Source organism: Anolis carolinensis, chromosome 6, assembly GCF_035594765.1.
Source record: "Anolis carolinensis isolate JA03-04 chromosome 6, rAnoCar3.1.pri, whole genome shotgun sequence".
NCBI classification, from domain to species: Eukaryota; Metazoa; Chordata; class Lepidosauria; order Squamata; family Dactyloidae; genus Anolis; species Anolis carolinensis.
Genome location: NC_085846.1, coordinates 29,255,301 through 29,281,175, shown reverse-complemented (window position 1 = coordinate 29,281,175; position 25,875 = coordinate 29,255,301). Strand labels below are relative to the sequence as shown.

Here is a 25,875-nt window from a genome sequence, read left to right as displayed (position 1 = left end):
CATTTTCGCAGCTAGATGGATCAGTTGCTGCTGGGGAAGTATCTACAAAGGAAATACGGGGGGTCCCATGTAAAATAGGCAAATGGGAAGGAAGAATATCCTTTGTGATAGCCCCTATTGCCACATACCACGTAATACTAGGGATCCCATGGCTCGAACAGGCAAATCCCGAAGTAGATTGGAGAGGAAAGAGCCTAGCATTTAAAGAACAACAGACGCAATGGGAGATAAGCAAAATAGCAGGAGAGGAGGACGAGGAAGATGAAGCAGGTGAAATAGACCCACAGCTATTGCCACCTGAATACAGAGACTTTGTGGATGTTTTCAATCAGAAAGAGGCAAGTAAATTACCTCCCAAGAGGAATATAGAAGTAGAAATTGAAATAACCCCAGGAGCAAACTTACCAAAACCAAAAGTGTATCCCATGTCTGTTCAGGAGAAGGAGGAATTGAGGAAATATATTGATAAGAACCTGGCGCGAGGCTTCATTAAGCCATCCAATTCTCCTCTCGGAGCCCCAGTGTTATTTAGGAGAAAGAAAGACAACTCCCTAAGATTGTGCATTGACTATCGAAATTTAAATGCAATTACTAAGGACAATAAATACCCTATGCCCTTAGTAAAGGATTTAATTACCGTATTGAAGAAAGGGAGCATATTTACTAAACTCGATTTAATTGAAGCATATCATAAATTAAGAATCAAACCTGAGGATACTTGGAAAACTGCATTTTCCTGCGCATTCGGCCATTTTGAATATAAAATTTTGCCATTTGGGTTAAAAAATGGCGGCAGTTGCTTTATGCAGCTTATAAATGAAATACTGCACCCATTGTTGTACCGAGGGGTATTCATATTCCTTGATGATATATTGATCGTGAGCGAAGATAAAGAAAAGCACGTGGAATTGGTCCGGGAAGTTTTGCAGAGACTAAGGGAAGCAAAGCTGTATGCAAAACTGTCCAAATGTGAATTTAATAAAACTCAAATTGACTTTCTGGGGTATCGGATATCTCCAGAAGGGTTAGCTATGGACCCGTCTAAAGTATCAGACGTAAAAGAATGGGGAGTACCCCAAACAAGGAGGCAATTGCAATCATTTCTGGGGTTTGCAAATTTTTATAGATCGTTCATAAAAGGCTTTGCGCAAATAACCGCACCCCTTACTGAACTTTTAAAAACAAAAGGGAAAGGGGAGACAGCAAAAGTGAAAGCTCCTGGCGCCAAACTGAGTTGGACGCCAGAATGCCAAAAGGCATTCGAAACCCTAAAAGGATGCTTCACAGAAGAACCCGTCCTAAAACACCCCGATATCCGGAGCCCTTTCATAATCCATTGCGATGCTTCAGACTGTGCATACGGGGCAGTACTATTGCAAAAGGATCAAAATGGGAACTTAAAACCTTGTGGATATTTGTCCCGGAAGTTCAGTGAAACTGAAAAATGTTGGCCCATATGGGAAAAAGAGGCATTAGCCATATTAAAAGCCTTAGAATGCTGGCGACACTTCCTCGAAGGGAGCGGAATCCCATTTGAAATTTGGTCTGACCATAAGAACCTCCAGTATTTAAAATCTCCTCGAAAATTGTCCCCCAAACAAATTAGATGGGCACAATACTTCAGCAGGTTCGATTTCCAATTAAAGTTTTTCCAAGGGAAACAGAATGTCTTGGCTGATGCTCTTTCACGCATGCCTCAACACGAAGGCATAACCACAGCAAAAGAGGGAACAATATTCTCTGATAAACAATGGGGCTTAGCTGTCAGGACAAGAGCGCAAACCCAAAGAGAGAACACTGCTATTATTGAATTCGACGGGGAAAGTAGTTGGGGAAAAGAACTGAAACAGTCATACGAAGGAGATCAGTGGATCGCATCCAACGCAGAAAAGGGGGAGCAGAAGGGGGGGTTTTGGTTTGTGAACAAGAAACTGTATATCCCAGCAATATTAAGGATTAAGATTTTGCATCGTTTTCACAATAACCAGAGCGCTGGTCATACAGGAATTACAAAAACAACAAAGGCAATAGCAAAACATTGTTGGTGGCCAGGAATGAGGAAGGACATAAAGAATCATGTTGTTCAATGTGATGATTGTGCCAGAAATAAATCGAGAGGAGGGAAGCCAATGGGATTATTACAAACAGTAGCAGAACCTACCAGGCCTTGGGAATGTGTAGCTATGGACTTTGTGGGGGAACTGCCGGTTAGCAAAGGACATCGTTATATTTGGACAGTATTAGACCTGTTTTCTAAACAGGCCCACTTTATAGCACTGACAAAATTACCATCGGCAGAAAAACTAGCTGAATTATACATAAACCATATTTACAAACTTCATGGATGTCCCAGTAGAGTGGTCAGTGACAGAGGGGTTCAATTCACAGCAAAATTTTGGGAAAAATTCTTGGAAATGCTAGGAGCAGAAAGGAGTCTAAGTTCTGCTTTTCACCCCATGACAAATGGGGCAGTAGAACGTACTCAACAGACACTTGGGCAGTTCCTTCGAATGTACTCTAACATGAGACAAACTGACTGGTCTAAGTGGCTGGCTTTCGCAGAACTAGCTTTTAATTCGACTATACATTCAGCAACAAATAAAACTCCCTTTGAAGTAGTTTACGGGTATGAAATACAGCCTCTGCCCCAGTTGCCAAAATGGACAGAGAATGAAGAAACAGGGGCAGGGAAATGGAAAACTCAAATGCTAGAATGCTGGAGTCAAGTGACTGCATCCTTAAAGGAAGCACACAAAAAGTATAAAACATTCGCAGACAGAAAAAGGGTGGAAGGCGATAAATTGGAGAAAGGAGATTTAGTGTGGTTAAGTACCCAAAACATCAAATTGGGGCTACCTTCGAGAAAATTGGGCCCCAAATATATTGGACCATTCAGAATACAGGGGGTTATCAACGAAGTGACTTTCCAGTTGGCATTGCCAAAAAGTTTAGGGAAAATACACCCAGTATTCCATCGCAGCTTACTGAAAAAGTATATGGGTACTTTGGACAAAATGGACACATAGAGTTATTGTTTGATTTATTTCAGGATTGTGATGAAAGAAGAGCCGAAGAGGAGGACGAAGAAAAAGAGGGCGCCATGTCATGGAACCAAGTCCCAGGGCTGAATTTCCAAGCCCTGGACTTGGAGTCATAACATAAATAATCCTGGAAGCACCTGGCAGAAGAAGATAGAATGAGCCTGGGAACTCGGGGTTGAAAGTATAAACAATTATAATTGGTATAGTGTGTGGGAATAGTAGAAATGTGATACAAGGGGTGGGGTTTGATGATGATATTTGCGTGTGGTGTTACGTTGCATCAGAGGTGATAAAAATGATTGTATGTAAACATTAGGTCATTCTCGACTTTTCCCAAAGTCATGCATTCTTCAATAAAGATTGGATTTGAGAGCAGCTATCTTTGATCTGCGTTCAGACTGGTCCTTTGAAGTGAGCCTGACACAATGGTATTCCCTGTATTAACCTATGGATGTGAGAGCTGGACCATAAGGAAGGCTGAGGGAAGGAAGACAGACGCATTTGAACTATGGTGTTGGAGGAAAATTCTGAGAGTACCTTGGACCACAAGAAGATCCAACCGATCCATACTCCAGGAAATAATGCCCGACTGCTCACTGGAGGGAAGGATATTAGAGGCAAAGATGAAGTCTTTTGGCGACATAATGAGACGACAGGAAAGTTTGGAGAAGAGAACGATGATGGGGAAAATGGAAGGAAAAACAAAGAGGGGCTGACCAAGGGAAAGGTGGATGGATGGCATCCTTGAAGTGATTCGCTTGACTTTGAAGGAGCTGAGGGTGGCCACAGCCGACAGGGAGCTCTGGCCTGGGCTGGTCCATGAGGTCACGAAGAGTCGGAAGCAACTGAACGAATAAACAACCATTTGTTCCTGCTGACTATCACTGCTTTCCTCTTTCCTGGAAACTCTCCAGGGACCAAGGACAAATGGCTCAGGTACAAACACTAGTGCATCAAATAGCAATGTTGTTCTGTGTAATGGCACAAAAGATAAGACAATGGAACAAAAGTTGAAAAATTGCTATGGCTCTAAACATGCCTTTAGAGGTAACATTTAAAAGGGGTTACAAAATGCTGCTTGCTACACAAATAAGGAAATTTTGTTCCAGTGTGGAATGCTACTTTTGAAATATAACTCTGTTATACCATTGTTGTGCAATTATATACCTGCAACTTGCTACTAATTACTTGCTAATTGCCAGTTTGGGGGTAATAGCATATATTCCTTTTGGAAATAAATGATACTGCATCCAAATAGTATTGCAGTTTCTAAAGGTGATAAAATGTGGTGGAGCATAAGTATTTTGAATAGCGATTGGTCATCGCAGCTAGCAGAACAGCTTGCATGTCTGCAATGCAGTACTTCTGTTGCCCTTTCTCTTTAATATTTTCCACTTCAGTTTCAACATCTGGTCCATAAGTGTTTCCATTTGTTTCCATTTTCGTCTCTGTCTCTATTCTTCTTCCAACATCTTACCTAGGAGTTGCTCTTCTATTGCTTTTCTTTCTTCCTTTTAGTCACTTCTTAAGCAACCTTTTCCTTTTGTTGTCTATTCCATCTCTTTCTTTTGTGCAGGGAAGAAGACACAGGGTCACCAGATCATGTCCCAGGTCCTGAAGTTTCCAGATCAAAACCCAACCTTCGGCCACACTTATCTGCTCCCAACTCAGCAACTGTTGAAAGTGGGAGACTAGAGGAGCTCCCAGATTTATTTTATACCAGCTACTCGATGTCCTTCTCCACTCTCCTCTGGTAGGGCAAATGGTCATGTTAGGAAGGGAAGGCTAAGGCAGACAGTTGGAGTTTGGAAGGTGAGGGAGAACAGATATCTTCATCCCACTTGATGGAGCTTTGGAGCACTTCATTCTACTAAAAATGGTTAAGGAATATGTTACAGGAACCCCATCCCAGCTCATTTCTGGTAACCTGGCAAAACCACTATCTTAAGGACCCCTTAAAAGAAATAATTAATTGTGACATAGCCATTTATAAGTCAGTGCTTGCTTAATGTCCACAGAATTGTATCCAACTTGTAAGTTCCCATACTTTAAAAATAAATTGCAAAGGGAGACCCTAGTATGAGCAGTTATGGATTTAGAATTCACGTTTAGAGTTGATACTAACAGACTTTGGTCAATAAACGAAGGGAGTGACCCTCTCACCAAAGAAAGCCATTGTTCCTTTAGGTGTTAATGTGTACACTCATTTATTGTGCCCTTGCAATTCATTACCCGGTGGTTGTGGGCCCCACCCACTTTGCTCTTTTGGACTGGGTCACTTTTGTGCTCTGCATAATCATCTCTTGTATTGCTTGGCCTTTTGGCCTCGTGTTGTGAAAACATTTCTCCACCCCACCTCTTTCTCTCTGAGCTCACAGTACATAATACACTCATTTGCTAAAGCATACAACTTCATGCCACAATAAATGTGTTAGCCTTTATAAAAACTCTTCTGTTGTTTTTGTTTGAACAAAGAAGCACAGCTACCTTTCTGGAGTCAGACCATAGAAGAAAGTATAATTAGACCAGACTCAAAAAAGTAACTCTTTAGGTCTTATAAATGTAAGTAACAAGGGCAAAAGCTTTCACATTGTCAATCCAACTTTGTATGCTTTTCCCCTGCTCTCTGTTAACATTAACTATACTTAAACAGTCGCTTACAGAGACACTGCATATTTCTTCAAATGGTGATATCACAATGGGGATTTTATAGCATCTAAATTTATGTTAAATTAGCAAATATACCTGGTATTACTCAAATGTAGTTGGGACCACTGCCCACCTAGTTTCTCCCGTTTTCAGTTCCGAGAGGGCCTATTAATTTATTTAGATACAGTACAGTGTTCCCTCACTTATCGCTGGGGTTAGGTTCCAGGACCACCCACAATAAGTGAAAATCCACGAAGTACGGACGCTATATTTATTTTAATATTTACAGTGTTCCCTCACTTATCGCTGGGATTAGGTTCCAGGACCACCCGCAATAAGTGAAAATCCGTGAAGTAGGGACGCTATATTTATTTTAATATTTATACATTATTTTAGTAGTTATACACTATTTTAAGTCTTTATCAACCAATTGTCTGTTGATAAATTGCCTCTTTCTCCTGCTGTTGCTGCTTGGGCTCCATTACTCTCCCTTTGGCTTCTTCTTCTTCCCTTCCTTAGGCTGTAAATTGTAATTTTTTATGATTTATAATAGTCTTTTAGAGTTTATTGAAAAACTGTAAAACAGCAAATCCACGAAAAGTGAACTGCGAAGCAGTGAGGGAACACTGTATTTATACCCTGCTCTTTTCACCCCGAAGGGGACTCAGAGCGGCTCACAGAACACACATACAGCATTCAATGCTGATTACGCAATAAACAAGGACAGACAATGCAAACAGAGGTAAAGTCAATTTTTCCCATCATATTTCTGGCATCTTGGAGGCTGTGCTCGACTCCGGCCACGGAGGGGGAGGGGGGATGCTGTCACTCCATCCTCTATGCCAAGGAGTTTTTCCTCCCGATCGATATTCTTAAGGGCACCTTTATTACTTCCCCACTAAAAGTGGTAACTATCTGTCTACTTGCATTTCTGCTTTCAACCTGCTAGGTGGGCAGGTTTGCTGGGGCTGATGGCGGGTGCTCAGCCCAACCTGAGCTCAAACTGCCGACTTTTCAATTGGCAGGGTTTTTCTGCAGCACAGTGGTTAGCCCACTGTGCTAAGCCTGTCCCCTCAGAATACCGCCATGGCAACATGGCAATGGTGGGCAAATTCTCATTGTGGCTGTTTCCGTCCTCCCGCCTTTCCCCAGTGACATCACAGAGGGCCACTTCACCTAGAAACAGGTACATACATACATACATTGACTTATATATAGATAGATTTGGCCTCCTGATTTTTTTCTCAGCCTCCAGGCTCCAGCTTCCAGTTTTTCCAGTTCAGGCCACTAACATCAGGGAATCTAGGTTGGAGAGCAAGAGTTGAGTGCAACCTTCTATACTTCCAGTATGGCCATGCACTCCTATCAGGAACCATAGTCAGCATTCACACACATTTTGCCTGCATCTTGGAATCAAAGCTTCAAATATGCCAGTCCCTGGCACACAGAGGAGAAAAATCCTACCTGTCTCACATATAGTAAAGGTAAAGGTATTCCCCTGACATTGAGTCTAGTCGTGTCCAACTCTGGGGGTTGGTGTTCATCTCCATTTCTAAGCCAAAGAGCTGGCATTGTCCATAGACACCTCCAAGGTCATGTGGCCAGCATGACTGCATGGAGCACCATTACTTTCCCGCCGGAGCAGTTCCTATTGATCTATTCACATTTGCATGTTTTCAAACTGCAAAGTTGGCAGAAGCTGGGGCTAACAGAGGGAGCGAACTCCGCTCCCTGGATTCGAACTTTTTGGTCAGCAAGTTCAGCAGCTCAATAGTTTAACCTGCTGTGCCACCGGGGGCTCCCTAGGGTCTCACATATACGATACCATAAGAAGTACTTGCCTACACAAATTTTAACACTAGTGTTGCATAACACTATGCAACAATTTTTTCTGCTCCTGGTTTGAAAATATTATTTCCTGTTTAATTGCGTGGTACTTACTTTGAAAGTAATTGTTATACTCCAGAAACTTCGTTTTTGTGTCTGCCACATGCTATGTTGAATTGTTTGAGACCCTATCAGATATTCAGTGAAAAACAATAGCAAAATGTGCTGCATGATGTCCCACGAAAACAAAGCTTTTGCAGTTTAATAAACATTTTTGACGTTTTTATGATACAACAGATTAGGAAGTGACATTTACGATAATCCAGGAACAAATGTTGAGTTGCATAGTATGATACAATACGGTGTATTATTGAAAGTTCCTTAGTCAACATTTTTATGCCCTCTTCATCCTGGAAATATGATACCAGCAGTTCAGAGGAGGGATTTCTGTTTGTGGCATGCACATTTTCCACAGTATCACGTCTAGTAAATAGGTTTTATAGACATCTCTGTGTGTCTGTATAGGTTTCCTCTTTCAAAATGCTGAAAAACCTGTTTGGCCAGGGGTTAAAATGGGACAAAAGAACATCATGGACACTGACTATGGAAAATGAAGCCATTCCGCTTATTTTTTAAAAATGTCCATCTCCAGCCTCACAACTCAATTAGACATCATGTCTGTGAGCAAAAAAACTGTATCTGGGAGCATGCAGAGGCCTTTTGCTGAACTAAACAATTAACCACATTGAAGAAATGGCAGTGCAAGCAGAGCTGCCTGAAATTCAAGCCAGTGGATGGAGTTGGCATAGGAAATCTGCTGCTCGGGGCTTGGAAAACAGGAATGGAAATCGAATTCTTCCCGGAGGCTTTACGTTTCCCTATTTAGCCTAATGCTCCAGTCCCGATACTGATATGTTCTCTGCGATTTGATCCTTAAAAAATGAAGCCTTCTCTTTTCACTTGGTTTACAACTGGGCTGGGTGGGAGGGGGGAAAACACACATATGAGAGTGAAAGAGAGAGGACACAAAACTCTGCTATTAAGTTATTAATGCTACGGGAGGCCTGAACTGAAACATGTGCTTCAAGAACAAGCTGAGACATGCTTCTGAAATCACTTGAGGGTTTAGCTTAGCGGTTACAATGTCAGCAGCAGACAGCTGCGAAGTGGGATTCTTAGGACTCCAGAGTCTGCCTATAGCGGGGAAATGTTGGGAGGGTGGGGCAGAATGCGAGCAATTGGGGCCTGAAACAAATAGGAATGGGGAGGGTGGGGAAGGATTTGTTTGCCTCCCTTTTCTTCCTTTCTGGTCTGTACGGTTTTATTCTACCCTCGAGGGAGCTATCCACAGGGCTGCGTGCAAAATTGTAGGTCTGTGGTTTGGTAAATGCCTGGATTTGACTATCCAGGAAAAAATATGAACCCTACATCATGATAGAGGATATAAAAATGTACTGTATTTGTTTGTCTTGTATACTTTACTATGTTCCTAGTAGCTATGGGTAAGCTTTGCAGAGCATTAAAGTGGTTGACAACTGAGGTTCTGTTCATTCTCTTCTCTGGCTTTCTGGATTTCACTGTATACAGTTTCAAACTTACCTTCACAGCCACACAGGGCTTGGAATTCATTGTTTTGTGGAAAAAGTCAACAAATCCAATAGTTTTCAAGATACTGACTGCAAAAGACCAATACAAGTATGACTGTGCAACATGTGAAATGCTCACACAGCCCTGGGGCGCCATTGCAAATGCCTAAACTGTTTTCATTACCTTCTCAGGGACAATGGATGGGGAGGACAGTGTGAGACTGGTGGGAGATTCGGAATGCTTCTTGTGCTTCTGTTTGGGCCGTTCCTTGTCCTTCCGACTCTGCAAAACAAAAAAATACCAAGAAAATGTTTTCCTCCTTTTCAAAACAGGTAAGAAAGGTAAACTGTAAGGCAGAGGTGTTAGACTGTAACTCCTAGCATTCAACAACAACAAGACTTTATGACGGTCCATGACCAGCAGAGAGTCCTAGCATTCATCACCACTGGTTATGCTGATGCTGAACCATAGTTTATCAGCACTTGGAAATGCTACACAGTCAGCCCTCTATATATTGCTGGGAGGCTCCTGTGAGGGTGAAAAATGCAAATATAAACTTGCTCTTTTCCACCTAAAAGATAACCTCTTTAGGAATTTCTAGGTCTTCCAGCGTGACTCCATAGTCAACTTCTGATAGTTTGAAGAATTGTATTGGAGAAACAAGATTATCCTCATGATCGAACAATTGTAATAAATATAGAAAATTTGTAAACTGTTCCTGGGGAGGGGAGGGGAGGGAGAAAAAGGAGGAAGAATGTAAACATGTGTTACCAATGGAAATTGTTCTGAACGTTTGTATAATTTCACGTAGCACTATTTACAATAAAAAAATGTTTTTTTTTAAAAAAGAATTATATTGAAGCACCGGGAGAAATCTTCTTTCTAGAAATCTTCAGATCTTCCAACATGACTGCACAGAGTCATGCAGAAAGACATAATAATAATAATAATAATAATAATAATAATAATAATAATAATAATAATAATACCGTATATACTTGAGTATAAGCCAACCCAAATATAAGCCGAAGCATCTAATTTTATCACAAAAAACTGGGAAAACTTATTGACTCGAGTATAAGACCAGAGTGGGAAATGCAGCAGCTACTGATAAATTTCAAAAATAAAAATAAAAATGGATACCCTCACTCAAATATAAGCCCTCACTCAAGTATAAGCTGAGGAACCCCACCTGAGTATAAGACAAGGGGGGCTTTTTCATCCCTAAAATGGATTGATAAATTCGGCTAATACTCGAGGATATACGGTAACTACTACTTTATTCTTATATCCCACCCCATCTCCCTGAAGGGACTTGGGGCAGCTTACATGGGGACCAAGCCCAGTGGAACATGAATTAAAATACATCACCATAAAATACATTTGCATTGCAAGGCATTAACCACATAAAACATAATAAAAACATGAACTCAACAACAACTGATACCAGTAGCCGTGCACAGTAGGACCTAGAGATTCCTAGGCCCCATTTACAATGCTACATAATGCAATTTGAAACTGAATTATATGGTCAGTGTAGTCTCAGATAGTGTAGTTCAATGCAGTTGAACTGCATTATATGAATCCACACTGACCATATAACGCAATTTCAAAGTGCATTATATGGCAGTGTAGATGGAGCCCTCGAAAAAATACGCATGGATAATCAAATCCATAAAAGTCAGAAATGCAAATACAAAAAGAAGACTGCACTTTGCTTGCCCTCAAACAGGGATTTCACTGCAGGGTAGAGCAAAACGAGACATGCCCCGCAAATATGAAAACCGCCCCTTCCTCATGAAACTTCCCTTCCGTTCCCAGAATTTTATTATTGCAACCACATAAATCTGAAGTTGAACATTTAAAAATACTGCTTAGGCCTTCAAAGAAAAGTGTCAGGCAGTTACTGAGGGAATACAAATGCATAAAATATAAGGGTTTGAGATGTGAATGATTTTCAACATCTCACTCTCTGCCTTGCTAGAAATTGGGGAATGAAGAAAAAATCATGAAGGTGGAATGCATGTTTGTTGGGGCAACGTCTCCTGCAGCTACATCCCCTGCCCCAAACAAAAGACACATGAGACAAGAATGGAGGTCAAAAGTATGCTTTCTCAGAAATCATACATTCCCTCAGCAACTAACTACTCAGCCTCCTGGAAAGCAGCTGGCTGGAGTTATGCTCCTCCAGCTGCAGGCAACATCTGGCACACAGAACGCTGACAGAAGAGGACTCCAAATCCATATCAGATAAATATTAACTAGAGATGTATGTTATAACAAGCAAGAAATGCAGGCCCTCCAGCTATTCCATAAGAATTCCTTCTTCTCCCAGACCAGATTCATTTTTACCTGTCTATTTGCTCAAAACAACCAAATGAAACATAACATAACAAAACAACATTCCTTCCCTAAATGCCAAACCAAGTTTGGGGCCTTTTTGGTGCTTGCAGATTTTAGTATTACAGCCCCAAGTAAATTAATTGAATACACAGATCTGCATAGATCTGTTTATTTTTGACGTAAAATCCATTAGAGGAGAGAAGAGCAAGGAATGTCTAAAGCCTCATCCTCTGAACCACTGGAAAACCTCAGCCAGCAATCATGGTTTGCACATGTTTGCTTCCGTAAGTATTGAAATGTGCCTTTTCTTTTCAAATTAATTAAATGACATGTTGACAATTGGTACAACATTCCACCCATGTGCAGTGATGATTTCAAAAGCACAAAACCCACCCTCCTATTTCTTTCCTAGCCAGTAAGCTGCCAAAGACAGAGCAGATCACTCCTGCCAGAGGGCTGAAGTGAGCCTTTGAAAAAGGGAGTTTGAAACTAGGTCACGCTGACCATAAATATTCTCAAAAGGCACCACTGTGTCCAAGGCACATTGGTTCCAAACTTGTTAGCACCTGTTTCGCCCACCTGTGGTTCATATGCAGTGACTGCTCTCTAACTATTACTCTACTGCAGACAAAATGAAGGGTATATACATTGATCATTAGTTAAGGTAGAGGTTTTCTCTTGACATTAAGTCTAGTCGAGTCCAACTCTAGGGAGTGGTGCTCATCTCCATTTCCAAGGCGAAGAGCCAGCATTATCTGTAGACACCTCCTAGGTCATGTGGCCGGCATGACTGCATGGAGTGCCATTACCTTCCCGCCGAAGTGGTATCTATTAATCTACTCACATTTGCGTGTTTTTAAACTGCTATGTCCTAGAGGTTGCACGATATTGCACATATATAAATTCTACTGCCTTACTTCTAATCTTGAATATGCTTACTGCGCCTTGGCTATTGGTCGGTTGAGTATGTTTTTACTATATTTTATATGCTTTGTTTTATATGTTTTGAATGCATTTTGCTGTTGTATTTTATACTGCTTTTTGGGCTTGTTCCCTATGTGAGCCGCCCCGAGTCCCTCCGGGGAGATGGGGTGGGTTATAAGAATAAATTTATTATTATATTATAGGTTGGCAGAAGCTGGGGCTAACAACAGGAGCTCACTCTGTCCCGTGGATTCAAACCGCCAACCTTCTGGTCAGCAAGTTCTGCAGCTTAGTGGTTTAATCTGCTGTGCCATTATGACCCCTACAGTGATCATTGCTTGACCATAAGTTTTGCACGGTCATTAGGAGCAATGTGACCCTTAATGAGGGTTTTTTTTCTTTCCAAAACACGATGGCTGCTTGTTAGAATCGCTCCTCTTAACATCACAAATTAATTAATCCTCTCTCTTCGGAAAGTCAACATCCAAGTTAGCAAACATTCCTTTAGAGCCCTTTGGTTCCAAAAATTCTCAGTTAGAAGCCTATTTCAGAGCCTGATCTAATCCTTTAAAAGGAGGCATGAACATGTCTGATGAACATCAGATTATAGGTAAAAGGCCTCGCAAGGAACACTGCCAAGGACAGCAATCCAATGAATGCGGTACTAACCCAATGGAAAACCCTGCATTCTGAAAGGAAAGAAACCAACATGCTCCGAGATGAAATTTCAGAGAAAGTAAGTGACATTGCAGACACTGCAAGTCGAGCCACGGATTTAAGTTTAAGACAACAGAAAGGTATTAAGACCCTTGTCTCAGAGATTTTTGGAAAGAAAATCCAAATGGAAAAAATATTCATATAAGAGGGATTGGAGAAGACAAACCAGCTTCTGAAATAATTCCAATATCATTATAAATTATTACTAGCTTCTTTCCCAATTCTATCTTCCCAAAAGACCACATGCTTATTACTTACAGAGCACCCCAGCCAAATGCAAAAAATTGGGATAAAACCCTAGAGAACATATAGTGCAATTTAGCGGGAAAGAAAACAAAGATACCATTTTAGCAGCCGCACAGAGCTTAACCCATTCAACTACAATGAGTTTAAAATAAAATTTGATCACAATCTACCCTTTCATGCTTTATGACATATGAAAATCTCCAGCCTTTTAACAAAAACCTTAAGGGAAAATAAGATTCAGTAAAAAATGAGTCAGTTGACTAAGCTCATAATTAAACAGGGAAAGCTAAAGCCATTTTATGTTCTTTAGCATCATGGCCCCAAGGAAATAAACAGGCAGACTTGGATGCAACTCTGGAGGTTTTTTGAGACAGTCTTCATCAATTAGTCAAAACCTCACACATCAACAGAAAATTCTCCAAGAATAAACCTTGGTATAATAGTGTTGGGAAGCAAAAATAATTAAGACCTCTTTGTGCTCACTGACACTTGTTTTGACTGCAACTTCAATGTTGGCTGAAACTCTAGAAATTTCCTGAAGGCAATTTAAGGAAGTCTTACCAAATCTTTCAAGTTCCTATGGACTGAGAAGCAAAAGAGGAGGCAATGCAATCTAATGAGGCCCTCTATTTCATACCACTGTCTACTTTAGTCCCAGGAGCTATGGAAGACTTCAACATTGTTGGTGCTTTTTTGATCAGAGACTCCAGCTGGAGAATCTCTGGATTTTTTTATTGTGTCAGAAGCAACTTGAAAGTATATTGCAAGTTGCTTCTGGTTTGAGAGAACTGGCCATCTACAGGGACGTTGCCCAGGGGACACCCAAATGTGTTGCTATCCTACTGGGAGGCTTCTCTCATGTCCCCGCAAGCTAGAGCTGATAGATGGGAGCTCACCCTGTCTCACGGATTCAAACTGGCAACCTTCAGATCAGCAACCCAATCTTCAGGTCATCAGTGCAGCTGGCACAAGGGTTTAATCCATTGTGCCACCTCTGGATGAAAGTAATGAATGATAGTTTTGTTGAAAGTATTTGATTGCTTAAAAGGGTTTTTTAGGATATATTAATCACCAATTCAGAACACTCAGTACTAACAAATCTCAGGTGCATATCAATGAGGAAAAGAACAAAAGATGGATAACTCAATAACAATGAACAGGCTGAAAATTTTATCAAACACAACCTCGCCACCTCTAGTAAAAATAGAAACATAGTTCTATCCCCAAGGAAGTCATAATTCCCCAATGAAGGAGCTCTGCTGGAGATCACCTCATGGTGCCATTCACTCACATCTCAACCAAGTTGCAGCCCAGACTACTACAATGTACCCCACACCTCCATTTCCAGACTCTCTACTACACCAAGTATCTTTCTATATTTTTTTTTCTTTTTCCTTTTTCTCTTATGCAAATGTGCGCACAAGCACAGAGGAATGAATTAAAATAAAATAAATGAAAGCTTATATGGAAAAAAAATCATGAACTCTATTTTAAAATTTTTATTATCTTATTTAACTATATGAAATAGAAGGCAGACCTACTTGAACTCTAATAACCTCTTGAGCAATCACAACCACTCCAGCTACCCTTCCCACACCCTGTGTGGGAACCTGGGAGAAAACATAAACTGCCACCCAGAACTTCCCCTTTGGGAATCTCAGCTATCCACTGGACAAAGGCTTAGGAAGAAACTTTGATTGCACTTCCATCATCAATAGACATTTCTGGGACCTTTTCTTTGTCTTCCTATAATGGGAAGATGTCTGAGAATTCAACACTAATTGTCTCCACAGTAAAGATCCCATATCTGCATAATCCTATCATTCATCTTTTCGGATTCTTTTTGGACATTGTCTTCAGCATTCCAGGGCTTCCCTGCCCAGTTGGGAGGAGATCCCGGCTGTGTCATTGCCTCCTCCACCAATCAGCACTCACACCAGCTAAGGCCTGTCTCTCAGCCAATCAGAGGCTTGGGAAATGCCGGCCAGCTTTTTGGTGCTGGCCAATCAGGGAGATGGAAGGGAATTTCAAACTGTAGCAATGTTCGAAAACTCATGAAAGCATGAAAACTCTTATGTATAAAGATGCCTGCTTTTTCCACACAGTATATTTTGCACTTGTATCAATTGAGCAGCCACTTCTGTACAAGTGACCCTTCTGCACAGACTGAATATACGCTTCTGTCATTTGCCTTCAACCTAGTGAGATTCCTGACTCAAAACATTTGCAGTTACCGAAGCTTGCCAGGCGTTTCTCAGTATCCGTGGATTCTTGAAAACCTCAAATTTCCGGCATCAAAATTGCGTCACTTAATGTGAGTGAACTGAGAATACCGATTTTAAAAAACACATCCAAATCATTATTCTCAGAGAAGACCTTAATATGCTTTTCTGATAAAATCACACCACAAGAGGGATCCCACAAAACTATTTACACAGTCAAAATCCATTCTTCAAAGAAATAGGTTTCTCAAAATCAAGGGAGGTTTAGTTCTGATACTCCCACATCAGATTTCTATGAGCCCAAGGTAGATATATATTCAATAAAATATTAATAAAAAGAAATGAAAAAGTAATATTGGATTCAACGTTCTGCCCAAACTGCTACCAGGAGATTTTTTTGAGAAATATTTTATCAGTACTTGAGCAATTCAGGGCTTTAAATATTTTGAGAGATGACCTCATCTGTTCTAACTCAGAACTAGACATCAGCAAAATAGACTTGATATCATCCCTCCTCTTTAAAACTGATACTGATAGAATTTAATTTGGTTGACACCTAGTGGAAAGTTTAATCTGGATATGACTATACACATTACTCTAAAAGATTTGAGGTATATACAAGGCCTTATCCTATCTTATTATCTGCAGCTAAGAAAGATTTTGATAAACGAGAGGAATCACAACATCCGACCATGCCCTAATTTCTGCTGTCATTCAACTGAAAAATGGATCACTAACTTTATAATTCCCTTCCATTTGGAAATTGAAGACATTTTTTAAAAGAAATACATTTAAAAACTGGAAAGCCTTACAAAACACTCTAATTTCCATGCCTTCCCTCTGTTATGCCCTTCCTAAATTATCAACTATTTTACTGTTTGGGTACACTGATATCTTACAACACCTGGAAGAACCCTCTTCCCCAACCTCCAAAGCAGAGGTCTATTTACAGTCACTTCTCCAAAACTAGTATCTATATTTAAGGCCATCTAGATCAGGGCTTCTTAAACATTTTCCACTCCTGACCCCTTTCCATCTGAGACATTTGTACGTGATCTTGGGTATATACCTATACGAAATAGGTATCAAAATCAAACATTTACTGATAATACAGAATGGGTGATGCCTGGCTCGACAACAGGTCTTGGTGTCTTCATGGACAACAAACTGAACATGAGCCAACAGTGTGTGCAGAAGTTAAAAACACCAATGGGTTTTTGGCTGCATCAAAAGGAGTATAATGTCTCGATCAAGGGAAGTCATGGTGTCTTTGTATTAGGCCTCACCTGGAATACTGTGTCCAATTCTGGGCACCACAGTTTAAAAGATATATTGACAAGATGGAAAGTGAAAGGCTATGTGAAAGGATGTCATAAGGAAGAGGAAGCAGGTTTGTTTTCTGCTTCTCTTGAAACTAGAACTCAGAGCAATGAGTTCGAATTATAGGAAAGGCGATTCCACCTGAACATTAGGAAGCACTTCATGACCATAAAAACTGTTCAGCAGTGGAACTCTCTGTCTCAGAGTGTGGTGGGAGCTCCTTCCTTTGAGACTTTTAAGCAGAGGTTGGCTGGCCATCTGTCAGGTGTACTTTGATTGTGCCTTTCCTGCATGGAAGGGGGTTGAACTAGATGCCCCATGTGGTCTCTTCCAACTTTATTATTCTATGATTCTATGAAATTAGTATTTTCAAGGGTTGCTAACATGATTTTCCAATTCATGAAGTATAGCTGAAACATGTTCTGCAGAGTCCACTGCACATTGTTGCTAACAGCTATTTGTAAATGTCTAAAACAGCCACATTTGGCTATTGCCAAATTTCTTGTGACTCTTAACATTGAGCTCAGATGACCTCATTTGGGGTCAGGAACCATATTTCAAGAAGAAATGATCTAGGTAACAGTCAATGTAATTAGTTACAGAACTTTCAAGGAAGTTGTTTCACATCACCAAGTGCTCTGAAAGAGTTAAGTTCCCCATACAGAACTTAACTACTAGTAGAACCAGATGGAGTTAAAGGTCCATCTGGTATATGGCATACATGAAATGAAACCAAATATGTACAAGCAGATCTGTACACTTAATCTTTGCCTGTACCAAGAAGCACACGTATATATTAATTCATAAATGATAATCAGGTTTAGTTGTGTTACTTGGAATACTTTTTCTTGTGTAGGAGATCCCACTCAAAGGTGAGTATACATTTACATATGTGGTGGCACTACCAAACCAACTTTCTGTTCTGGAACATAATCTATAGAGCAGTTTCTAAGATGTCCAATTGGGTAGTAAGTTCTCATCGCAGCCTGGGTCTACTCTATCATTTTTGTGATAAACAATCAAGTTAATTTACACAGAAAATATTGGACTTCTTTACTTAGTAACAGAACTGGCAACAGTTAAGGGCTGGAAGGAAACAAAAACTCTTCCTTTTTGATTGGCTAAGGTGATATTGGCAAGCAGCCCTTATGCCAAAGCTTACAGCCTGCATTAAAGAAGAAAGAAATAATCAGACAACCTACACATTCTGTTCAATGTGGTGGACTGTTATTATTTATTTTAGCAGCAACCATCATACATATTTTGCTCCGAGTAACCTATGAAACAATGATATGATACTCCATGTATTTATAAAACGGTCTACATATTTTAGATAAAGGTTTGCATCAATTCTTTTTGTTGTTGCTGTTCTTTAAGGTTCCTTTTTACATATTTTTTTTCATGTTAGGAGCGACTTGAGGAACTGCAAGTCACTTCTGGTGTGAGAGATTTTTGCCACCTTTATGGGAGGCTTCTCTTATGCCCATGCATGGAGCTGGATCTGATAGAGGGAGATAATCCGCTCTTTCCCTGGGTTGGATTCGAATCGGCAACCTTCAGGTCAGCAATCCAGCCTTCAAGTTATCAGTCCTGCCGGCACAAGGGTTTAACCCTCTGCACCATCGAGGGCACCTACATATTTGTTCAAATTAATTTTATATGGTGATCATTGTTTTTCTTATTGTGAAATGACCGATCTTGCGTAAAACCCATTGTTTTTGCACTTATACTACCTAGTTATTTTGTGGATCAAAGAAGGACGTAAAGATTGCTCAAGAGCAAGACCTTTCTCAGTCACCAATAGTTGGAAGGAGAAGAACCAGTGCAGTGTAACAGTTTGAGTTTTGGACTATTACAGTTTTATAATATTGCGTTTTACAGATATTGTTGTCTGAATCTGGCACTGAATTATTGCCATAGTTTGTAAGTCACCCTGAGGCCCCCTTTGGGGGCAAGAAGAGCAGGGTATTAAGTACAGAAAATAAATAAATAATAATATGTACCTAAACCTGCTTATTTCATTAATTTACAAACATCACAAGCAACTGACTTAATATTTTAGGTTGCAATCATATATTTAATAAGTGTCACTGAACTCAGTTTACATTGGGTTGTTGTATGTCTTTCGGGCTGTGTGGCCATGTTCCAGAAGTATTCTCTCCCGACGTTTCGCCCACATCTATGGCAGGCATCCTCAGAGGTTGTGAGTTTACATTACTTCTAAATGACTATGCATTGGTTTGTATTCTGTATTTATTTCACATTATCAAAGGTTGGAATCACATGGCCCTTTATAAGTCCTTGAACCGCAGGTCACACCAACCTGAGCCAGCAAAAGCCCAATGTTTAGAAATGTTGAAAACTGCGATGTGACATTATCTGCATGTTTCCCATCCCAGCTACAAGAAGATACAGAAACTCTGATTTTGCATGAAAAAGTAGCGTAAGCGCAACCTAAACCCAGTACAAAATATTGTACACATTAGAAATAAATCTGAATTTTTGAACACCCCTTACATCATCATTTTGTAAACAAGGAATGAATAATGCCAGCTTCCATTATTTCCAGCTGACACCAATGCAGCCCTGTCTTATTCAACTGCAATGTAAGTTTAGTCAAACTTAAGCTTAAAGAAGTGCACATGAGTTTTGAGCATTACATAAATTTTATATTATAGTTTTCTCCTCTTTATGACCCCCCCCCCTTTATTTTGTCCTTTTAGTGGTTGAAATTGAGATTGTTTTAAAACTTTTTTACCTAGTCTTATGTATTTATATATATATTTGTGCTTGAACTTATTTTGATTTTATACTGCCTGTTATTTTATTGTTTGTTTTATATTTTAACTTGTATACACTTTGTCTTTTCTGGGCTTGGCCCCATGTTAGCCGCCCCGAGTCCCTTCGGGGAGATGGCAGCGGGACACAAAAATAAATTATTATTATTATTATTATTATTATTATTATTATTATTATTATTATTATTATTATTATTTACTGGTCAATATTTTTCTACATTTGAAATGGTACAATTGTTTACAAAAATAGCCTAGATTTCATTATCTTTTGTTGTGACAGCAGAGAATATAAAGAGAGCTGGAAAGAAGGCAAACAAACTCTGATATTCCATATGTGAACAAATGCAGTTTTGAAGATTCACTTTATGGATTATCACATGCCATGTCACATAGCGAAAGGCGACACAAAACATCTGGATTGTCTTCTTGGTCTCTTAAAGATTGAACTATCAAACACGCCAACTAGAACACGTGAACATGGATCTTGTAAACTGGTATGACATCACAGATGGGGTGTGGATTGGCTTTTAAAGCCTCTCATAAAAATATGCATACATCTCATTGGTGTCCACTTAGTCCATACCACTCTTTTCCCTCGGCCATTTACAACCCTTGGCTAATTTTACATTCTGTACACATTCCAAAAGAAATATGGACAACGTTTTGAAAGAAAAAAACAAAAACAAATGCAAGATGCAAGACACCCAAGTGTGGATTTTATTTCTTTCATCTCACACACAAAACAGCCTTTGGCGTGCACCCTCGATTTCAATGGCAGTAGCTGGAAAGCATATTGGAAATATATTCAACCAGTCTGCATTGTCAAAAGGTTCCCTCACCCTCTTATGACTCCTGTGCGCCCATCCTGAATTTCTCTCTCTTTTCATAGCTTCCTCCCCGGAAAAACATTATAAGCATGCAGAAAGGAACCTAGTTGATATACGTCTTGCCTTCTTTCCCCCAAAGTCTGCTTTCTTTGCCGTGCAGAGCTTGGAGCAACACACTGTCATTTGCAAAAGCAGGAATTTCACAGTCTGTTTGGAGGGAGGGGGGAAATGACATGGATAATTCCTCGAAATAAAGGGCCACCCCTACCTTCTCCAAACTCCTTTGCAGCAGAAAGCTCCCTGGGTATGCCTGCTGGATTTGCCAGTCACACAAGGGTTGCCAAGTTCATTTCACTGCCCAAAGTTCACCAACCGGAAGAAAGTCTTTCTTGTCACCCAACGAGAGGAGTTTCGAGCAGCTGGGGTGAGTTGGGGGTGGGGGTGGCATTTCAGCAGACACAGGAAAAAGCCCGATAGTTAATGAGAAGAAAGAAAAAAGAAGGGGAGAGAAAGAGAGAGAGAAGGAGGAGGAGGAAAGGAACAGGGAGAGGGGAACTCTCTTGACTTGCAAAGCAAGGGAAGGCGGTGCCCACATTGCACACACTAACTTGTAGATCTCCAACGTCAGGGCGAGTGAAATAGGATCCCTTCAGATGCCAGAGAGGGCCTTGCCCACAAGATCCTCCCTGGTTTGCCCACCTCCCCACCCCCTTTGCCCTTCCCCGCAATTGTGAGGGCACTGCAGCCAAGGCAGACAGAGCGCATGGGGAAGAAAAGTGGCAAGGCTGGCTGTGCGCTCTCAATGGAGAACCGGCTAAAACTGGGACTAGAACAAGGCTTCTCCCAAATATACAGAATGCATACTTACAGCTAGAATTCAGCACTAGAACCCCACCTTGGTACATTGTAAGGAATGGTAAGGATTGCAGTCTCTCTAAGCATGTGCAAAATGCTTTTCCTCACCCCATTCCCTCCTTCTGTGTCTCCTTCTGTGTCTGTGTCTCTCTCTTTCACTCACAGATCATCCCAGCCTTGAAACATGCAGAATTATACTGATCAAGACTGTCTCCGAGCATGTGCAGAAATGCAGAAGTGGGTTAAACCGCTGAACTGCTGAATTTGCCGACTGAAAGGCCAGTGGTTCTAATCTGGGGATGGGGTGAGCTCCTGCATTTAGCCCCAGCTTCTGCCAACTCAACAGTTTGAAAACATGCAAATATGAGAAGATAAATAATTACAGCTCCTAGTGGCTGTTTTAGACACTGACACAAAAGTGGACTTGGCAGTAAATGCTTCAGCTGCACTTCATAAAAATGAAGATCTGTCTGCTTAGCAAACCTTGCAAATGCTGATTTATGATCTGTAAATGCACCCCGGAGGTGCATTGGGTTAAACCTCTGAGCTGCTAAACTTGCTGACCAAAAGGCGGTTTGAATTCGGGGAGCCAGGTGAGCTCCCACTGTTAGCCCCAGCTTCTGCCAACCTAGCAGTTCGAAAACATGCAAATGTGAGTAAATCAACAGGTATTGCTCCTGTAGGAAGGTAACGGTGCTCCATGCAGTCATGCCACCCACATGACCTTAGAGGGATCTACAGACAACGCTGGCTTTTTGGCTTAGAAATGGAGATGAGCACCAACCCCCAGAGTTGGACATAACTAGACTTAATGTCAGGAGAAAAACTTTACCTACTAAAAGAATACTACCATATTGTCATTTCATAGAATCATAGAGTTGGAAGAGACCACATGAGCCACCTAGTCCAACCGCCTGCCATGCAGGAAAATTGCGTTCAAAGTACCCCTGACAGATGGCCATCCAACCTTTGTTTAAAAGCCTCCAAGGAAGGCGCTTCCACTACATTCCGAGGTAGAGCGTTCCACTGCTGAACATCTCTTACAGTCAGGAAGTTGCGGTGTCTTCCAACTCTATGATTCTATAAACAACAGCTTGCATCTCTTTACAAAACACAGACTATTCCTTATTTAATCTTGTCACAGGAAGTTATCATTCTATTTAAGGGAATGGTAACAATTAAAACAACTGGTTTGATCAAGATGTTCAAAGCATATCCATGGACATTTGCATTACAGCAGTCCTATAAAAGGTAGTATCCGATATTATGATGGCTTCAATTCACCCTGTGAGTTTGCAGCAAGTAAGTCAGAAATTTTCAAATTTACATTTCGTTCTTTATATCAAGATGCAGCAGCAATCCTGGGTCTAAGGCTTGATCCCATCTATGTTAGAGGAATTTCAAACAGGTATAATTCTTTGCCCTCTGTTTTGCTTTTATCCAAAATGTCATTTCCTATTCATCATGATTCATGGCAGTTAAGCCACTTGTAGCAGCCAAAAAGAAAACCTCCTGATCATCTTATAGTCACTTCATGTGCGATTCACACTTGCTAAGTCACACTTCATCATAGGAAACCCTACTTCGTGAACCTAGGAGACCCCAAGTTTTGATACTTCTCAATTTGGACAATATGGGAAGTGGTAGGGGGGAAGTAGATACACAATACAGGTTGAGCATCCCATATCCAGAATTCTAAAATCCAAAATATGCCAAAATTGTTCACATGTAGTCACATTGTCTACAGTAGTCACATACTTGCTTTCTGGTGGTTCAATGTACACAAACTTTGTTTCATGCACACAATTATCAAAAACATTGTGAATAAATTAGCCTTTAGTCCCCCTGGGGAGATGGGGCGGGATACAAGAATAAAGTTGTTGTTGTTGTTGTTGTTGTTGTTACTGTCATTATTATATGTGTAAGAGGTATATGAAACATAAAAGAATTTCATGTTCAGATTTGGGTTGTGTATAAATTATACACAACTGTATATAAATATTGTGTATAAATTAACATTCAGTCCCTCTGGGGAGATGGGGTGGGATACAAGAATAAAGTTGTTGTTGATGTTGTTATTATTATTATTATTATTATTATTATTATTATTATTATTATTATTATATGTGTAAGAGGTATAAAAAGGTAAAGATAAAGGTTTCCCCTGACGTTAAGTCCAGTCATGTCTGACTCTGGGGCTTGGTGCTCTTCTCCATTTCTAAGCCGAAGAGTCGGTGTTGTCCATAGACACCTCCAAGGTCATTGGCTGGCATGACTGCATGGAGCACCATTACCTTCCCGCCGGAGCGGTACCTATTGATCTACTTACATTTGCATGTTTTCGAACTGCTAGGTTGGCAGGAGCTGGAGCTAACAGTGGGCGCTCGCGCCGCTCCTGGGATTTGAACCTGTGACCTTTCGGTCTGCAAGTTCAGCAGCTCAGCGCTTTAACGTACTTCGCCACCGAAGAGGTATATGAAACATAAATGATTTTCATGTTTAGATTTGGGTTGTGTATAAATTATACACAACTGTATATAAATATTGTGTATAAAGTAACATTCAGTCCCCCTGGGGAGATGGGGTGGGATACAAGAACAAAGTTGTTGTTGTTGTTGTTGTTGTTGTTGTTATATGTGTAAGAGGTATATTAAATATAAATGAATTCCATCTTTAGATTTGGGTTCCATCATGTACATATATGTAAATATAAGCATTCCAAAATCCCGAAGAATCCAAGATCTAAAACACTTCTGGGTCCTAAGAATTTTGGATAAGGAATACTCAATCTGTATCATAAATAGAACTGCTAGTATTTTAAGACCACAAGCATCCCATAGGAAGAAGAGACACTATTGTATAGCCCACAGATGGCAGCCGTTAGCAGTTCTTCAAGAGAGTCATCCTGGGAGAAAAGTGGCAAAAGTGGGAAGGCACCATGCCAGCGGAGCGAAGAAGCTAGGCTAAAACTAGGACGTGCAAATCAAATGGCATTAAGGCAGTGAGGCTCTATGCTAGTGTGATGAACAATTAGGTCTAAAACTGGGAAGAGCTGGGAAAACTGGGTTATGTGGCAAGGCAACATGCCAGCATGCTGAAATAGTCCACCCTGAGGACAGAAGAAAACATTGTGATGGCACCTAGCCAATGTGTATGTAGCCCCTGTGCAGCTAAATGCAGGACATACAATCTAACCTCTCTCTTCCTTGTGCATGGTGTATGTGAGAGCAACATAGAATTGTAGCAATGTAGAACTGAAGGGGAACTTAAGGGATCTCTAGTCCCATCTCTTTCCATGCAGGAATCCACAGCAAAAGCACACTCAAGAAATGGATATCCAAAACCAATCAAGAGAAATTTATTACTTTCTGAAGTAGTCTATTTCAGCTCTTTTCGGGTTATGATATAGAGAAATGGCATTTTTCCCCTAATGTGCAAGAACCAGAACACTATTTATATCAATTTATAACAATTGTTTCTTTCTTTCCTGGAAACTTGATGTGAATCGGCAGCTGATGAGTAATGGGCTGGCACTAGTCCAGGGACTGTAATTTTGAATAGTACTGGTATATTTCACAGTTAAAAAGCTTCTGCCAGGAAGTTCTTCCTAATGAAACTGCTGGGTATTCTTAATTGACATATGATAAGGCTCAGACTATCTGACAAACCACATCTCCCTATATGAGCCTGTCCAGTCCCGAAGATCATCAGGAACAACTATGCTCTCAGTTCCATCACCATCACAAGAATGGCTGATGGGGACATGAGAGGTCTTTCTCGGTGACTAGCCCTAGGTAGAAAGGTGGATGTAAATCAATATAACAACTGCTGCAAGACTAAGGAGAAATTGTATAGGTAAAGGTTTCCCCTGACATTAAGTCCAGTCGTGTCTGACTCTGAGGGTTGGTGCTTATCTCAATTTCTAAGCTGAAGAGCCGGCATTGTCCATAGACACCTCCAGGGTCATGTGGCCAGCATGACAACATGTAGTGCCGTTACCTTCCTACAGGAGCAGTACTTGTCGAGCTACTCACATTTGCATAATTAATATCAAAATCATGTAATTCTGAAAGGAGTTCAGAGGTTAAAAGAGGATTATGCTGAATATTACCTGAACAGATATGGGAAGTCAAAATTGGGAAAAGAAAGGAAAAGAAGAAGAGGAGGAAGCCACAAATATTAATAGCCTCGCAAGTTAAACATTGTTGTGGTTGATGCATGTCCACAAGTAGTTTCCAACGTATGGTACCCCCAAAGCAAATCCATCACTGGGTTCTCTTGCCAAGATTTATTCATTGTTGGGAGAGTGTAACTTGTCCAGTGAGATTCCATGGCTAAGTACAGATTCAAATTCTGGTCTCCATTGTCCTAGGACTTCATCACACGGGCAAAATTGCCTGTCCTATGACAGTGTCACCTCACTTCATGAGCCTGCCGGATCCAATCAGATGATGTAGATCTACTTTCAGTGGGGCTCCATCTGTGAAGTGAGGTGAAACTGTCGTAAGAGGCAGCAGCG

The 25,875-nt window shown here is 40.6% G+C and overlaps 1 protein-coding gene across 4 annotated transcripts in view; it reads right to left on the bottom strand.

Annotated features, from left to right (window-relative positions):
• The window catches only part of mllt6 (MLLT6, PHD finger containing), a 141,236-nt gene that overhangs the window by 55,625 nt on the left and 59,736 nt on the right, over window positions 1-25,875 (bottom strand). For all 4 annotated transcript variants that reach the window (XM_016994601.2, XM_016994602.2, XM_008113421.3 and 1 more), the window contains exon 8: window positions 9,288-9,386. In XM_016994601.2, the coding sequence (XP_016850090.1) occupies window positions 9,288-9,386 (99 nt within the window). The remainder of the gene's footprint in view (window positions 1-9,287; window positions 9,387-25,875) is intronic.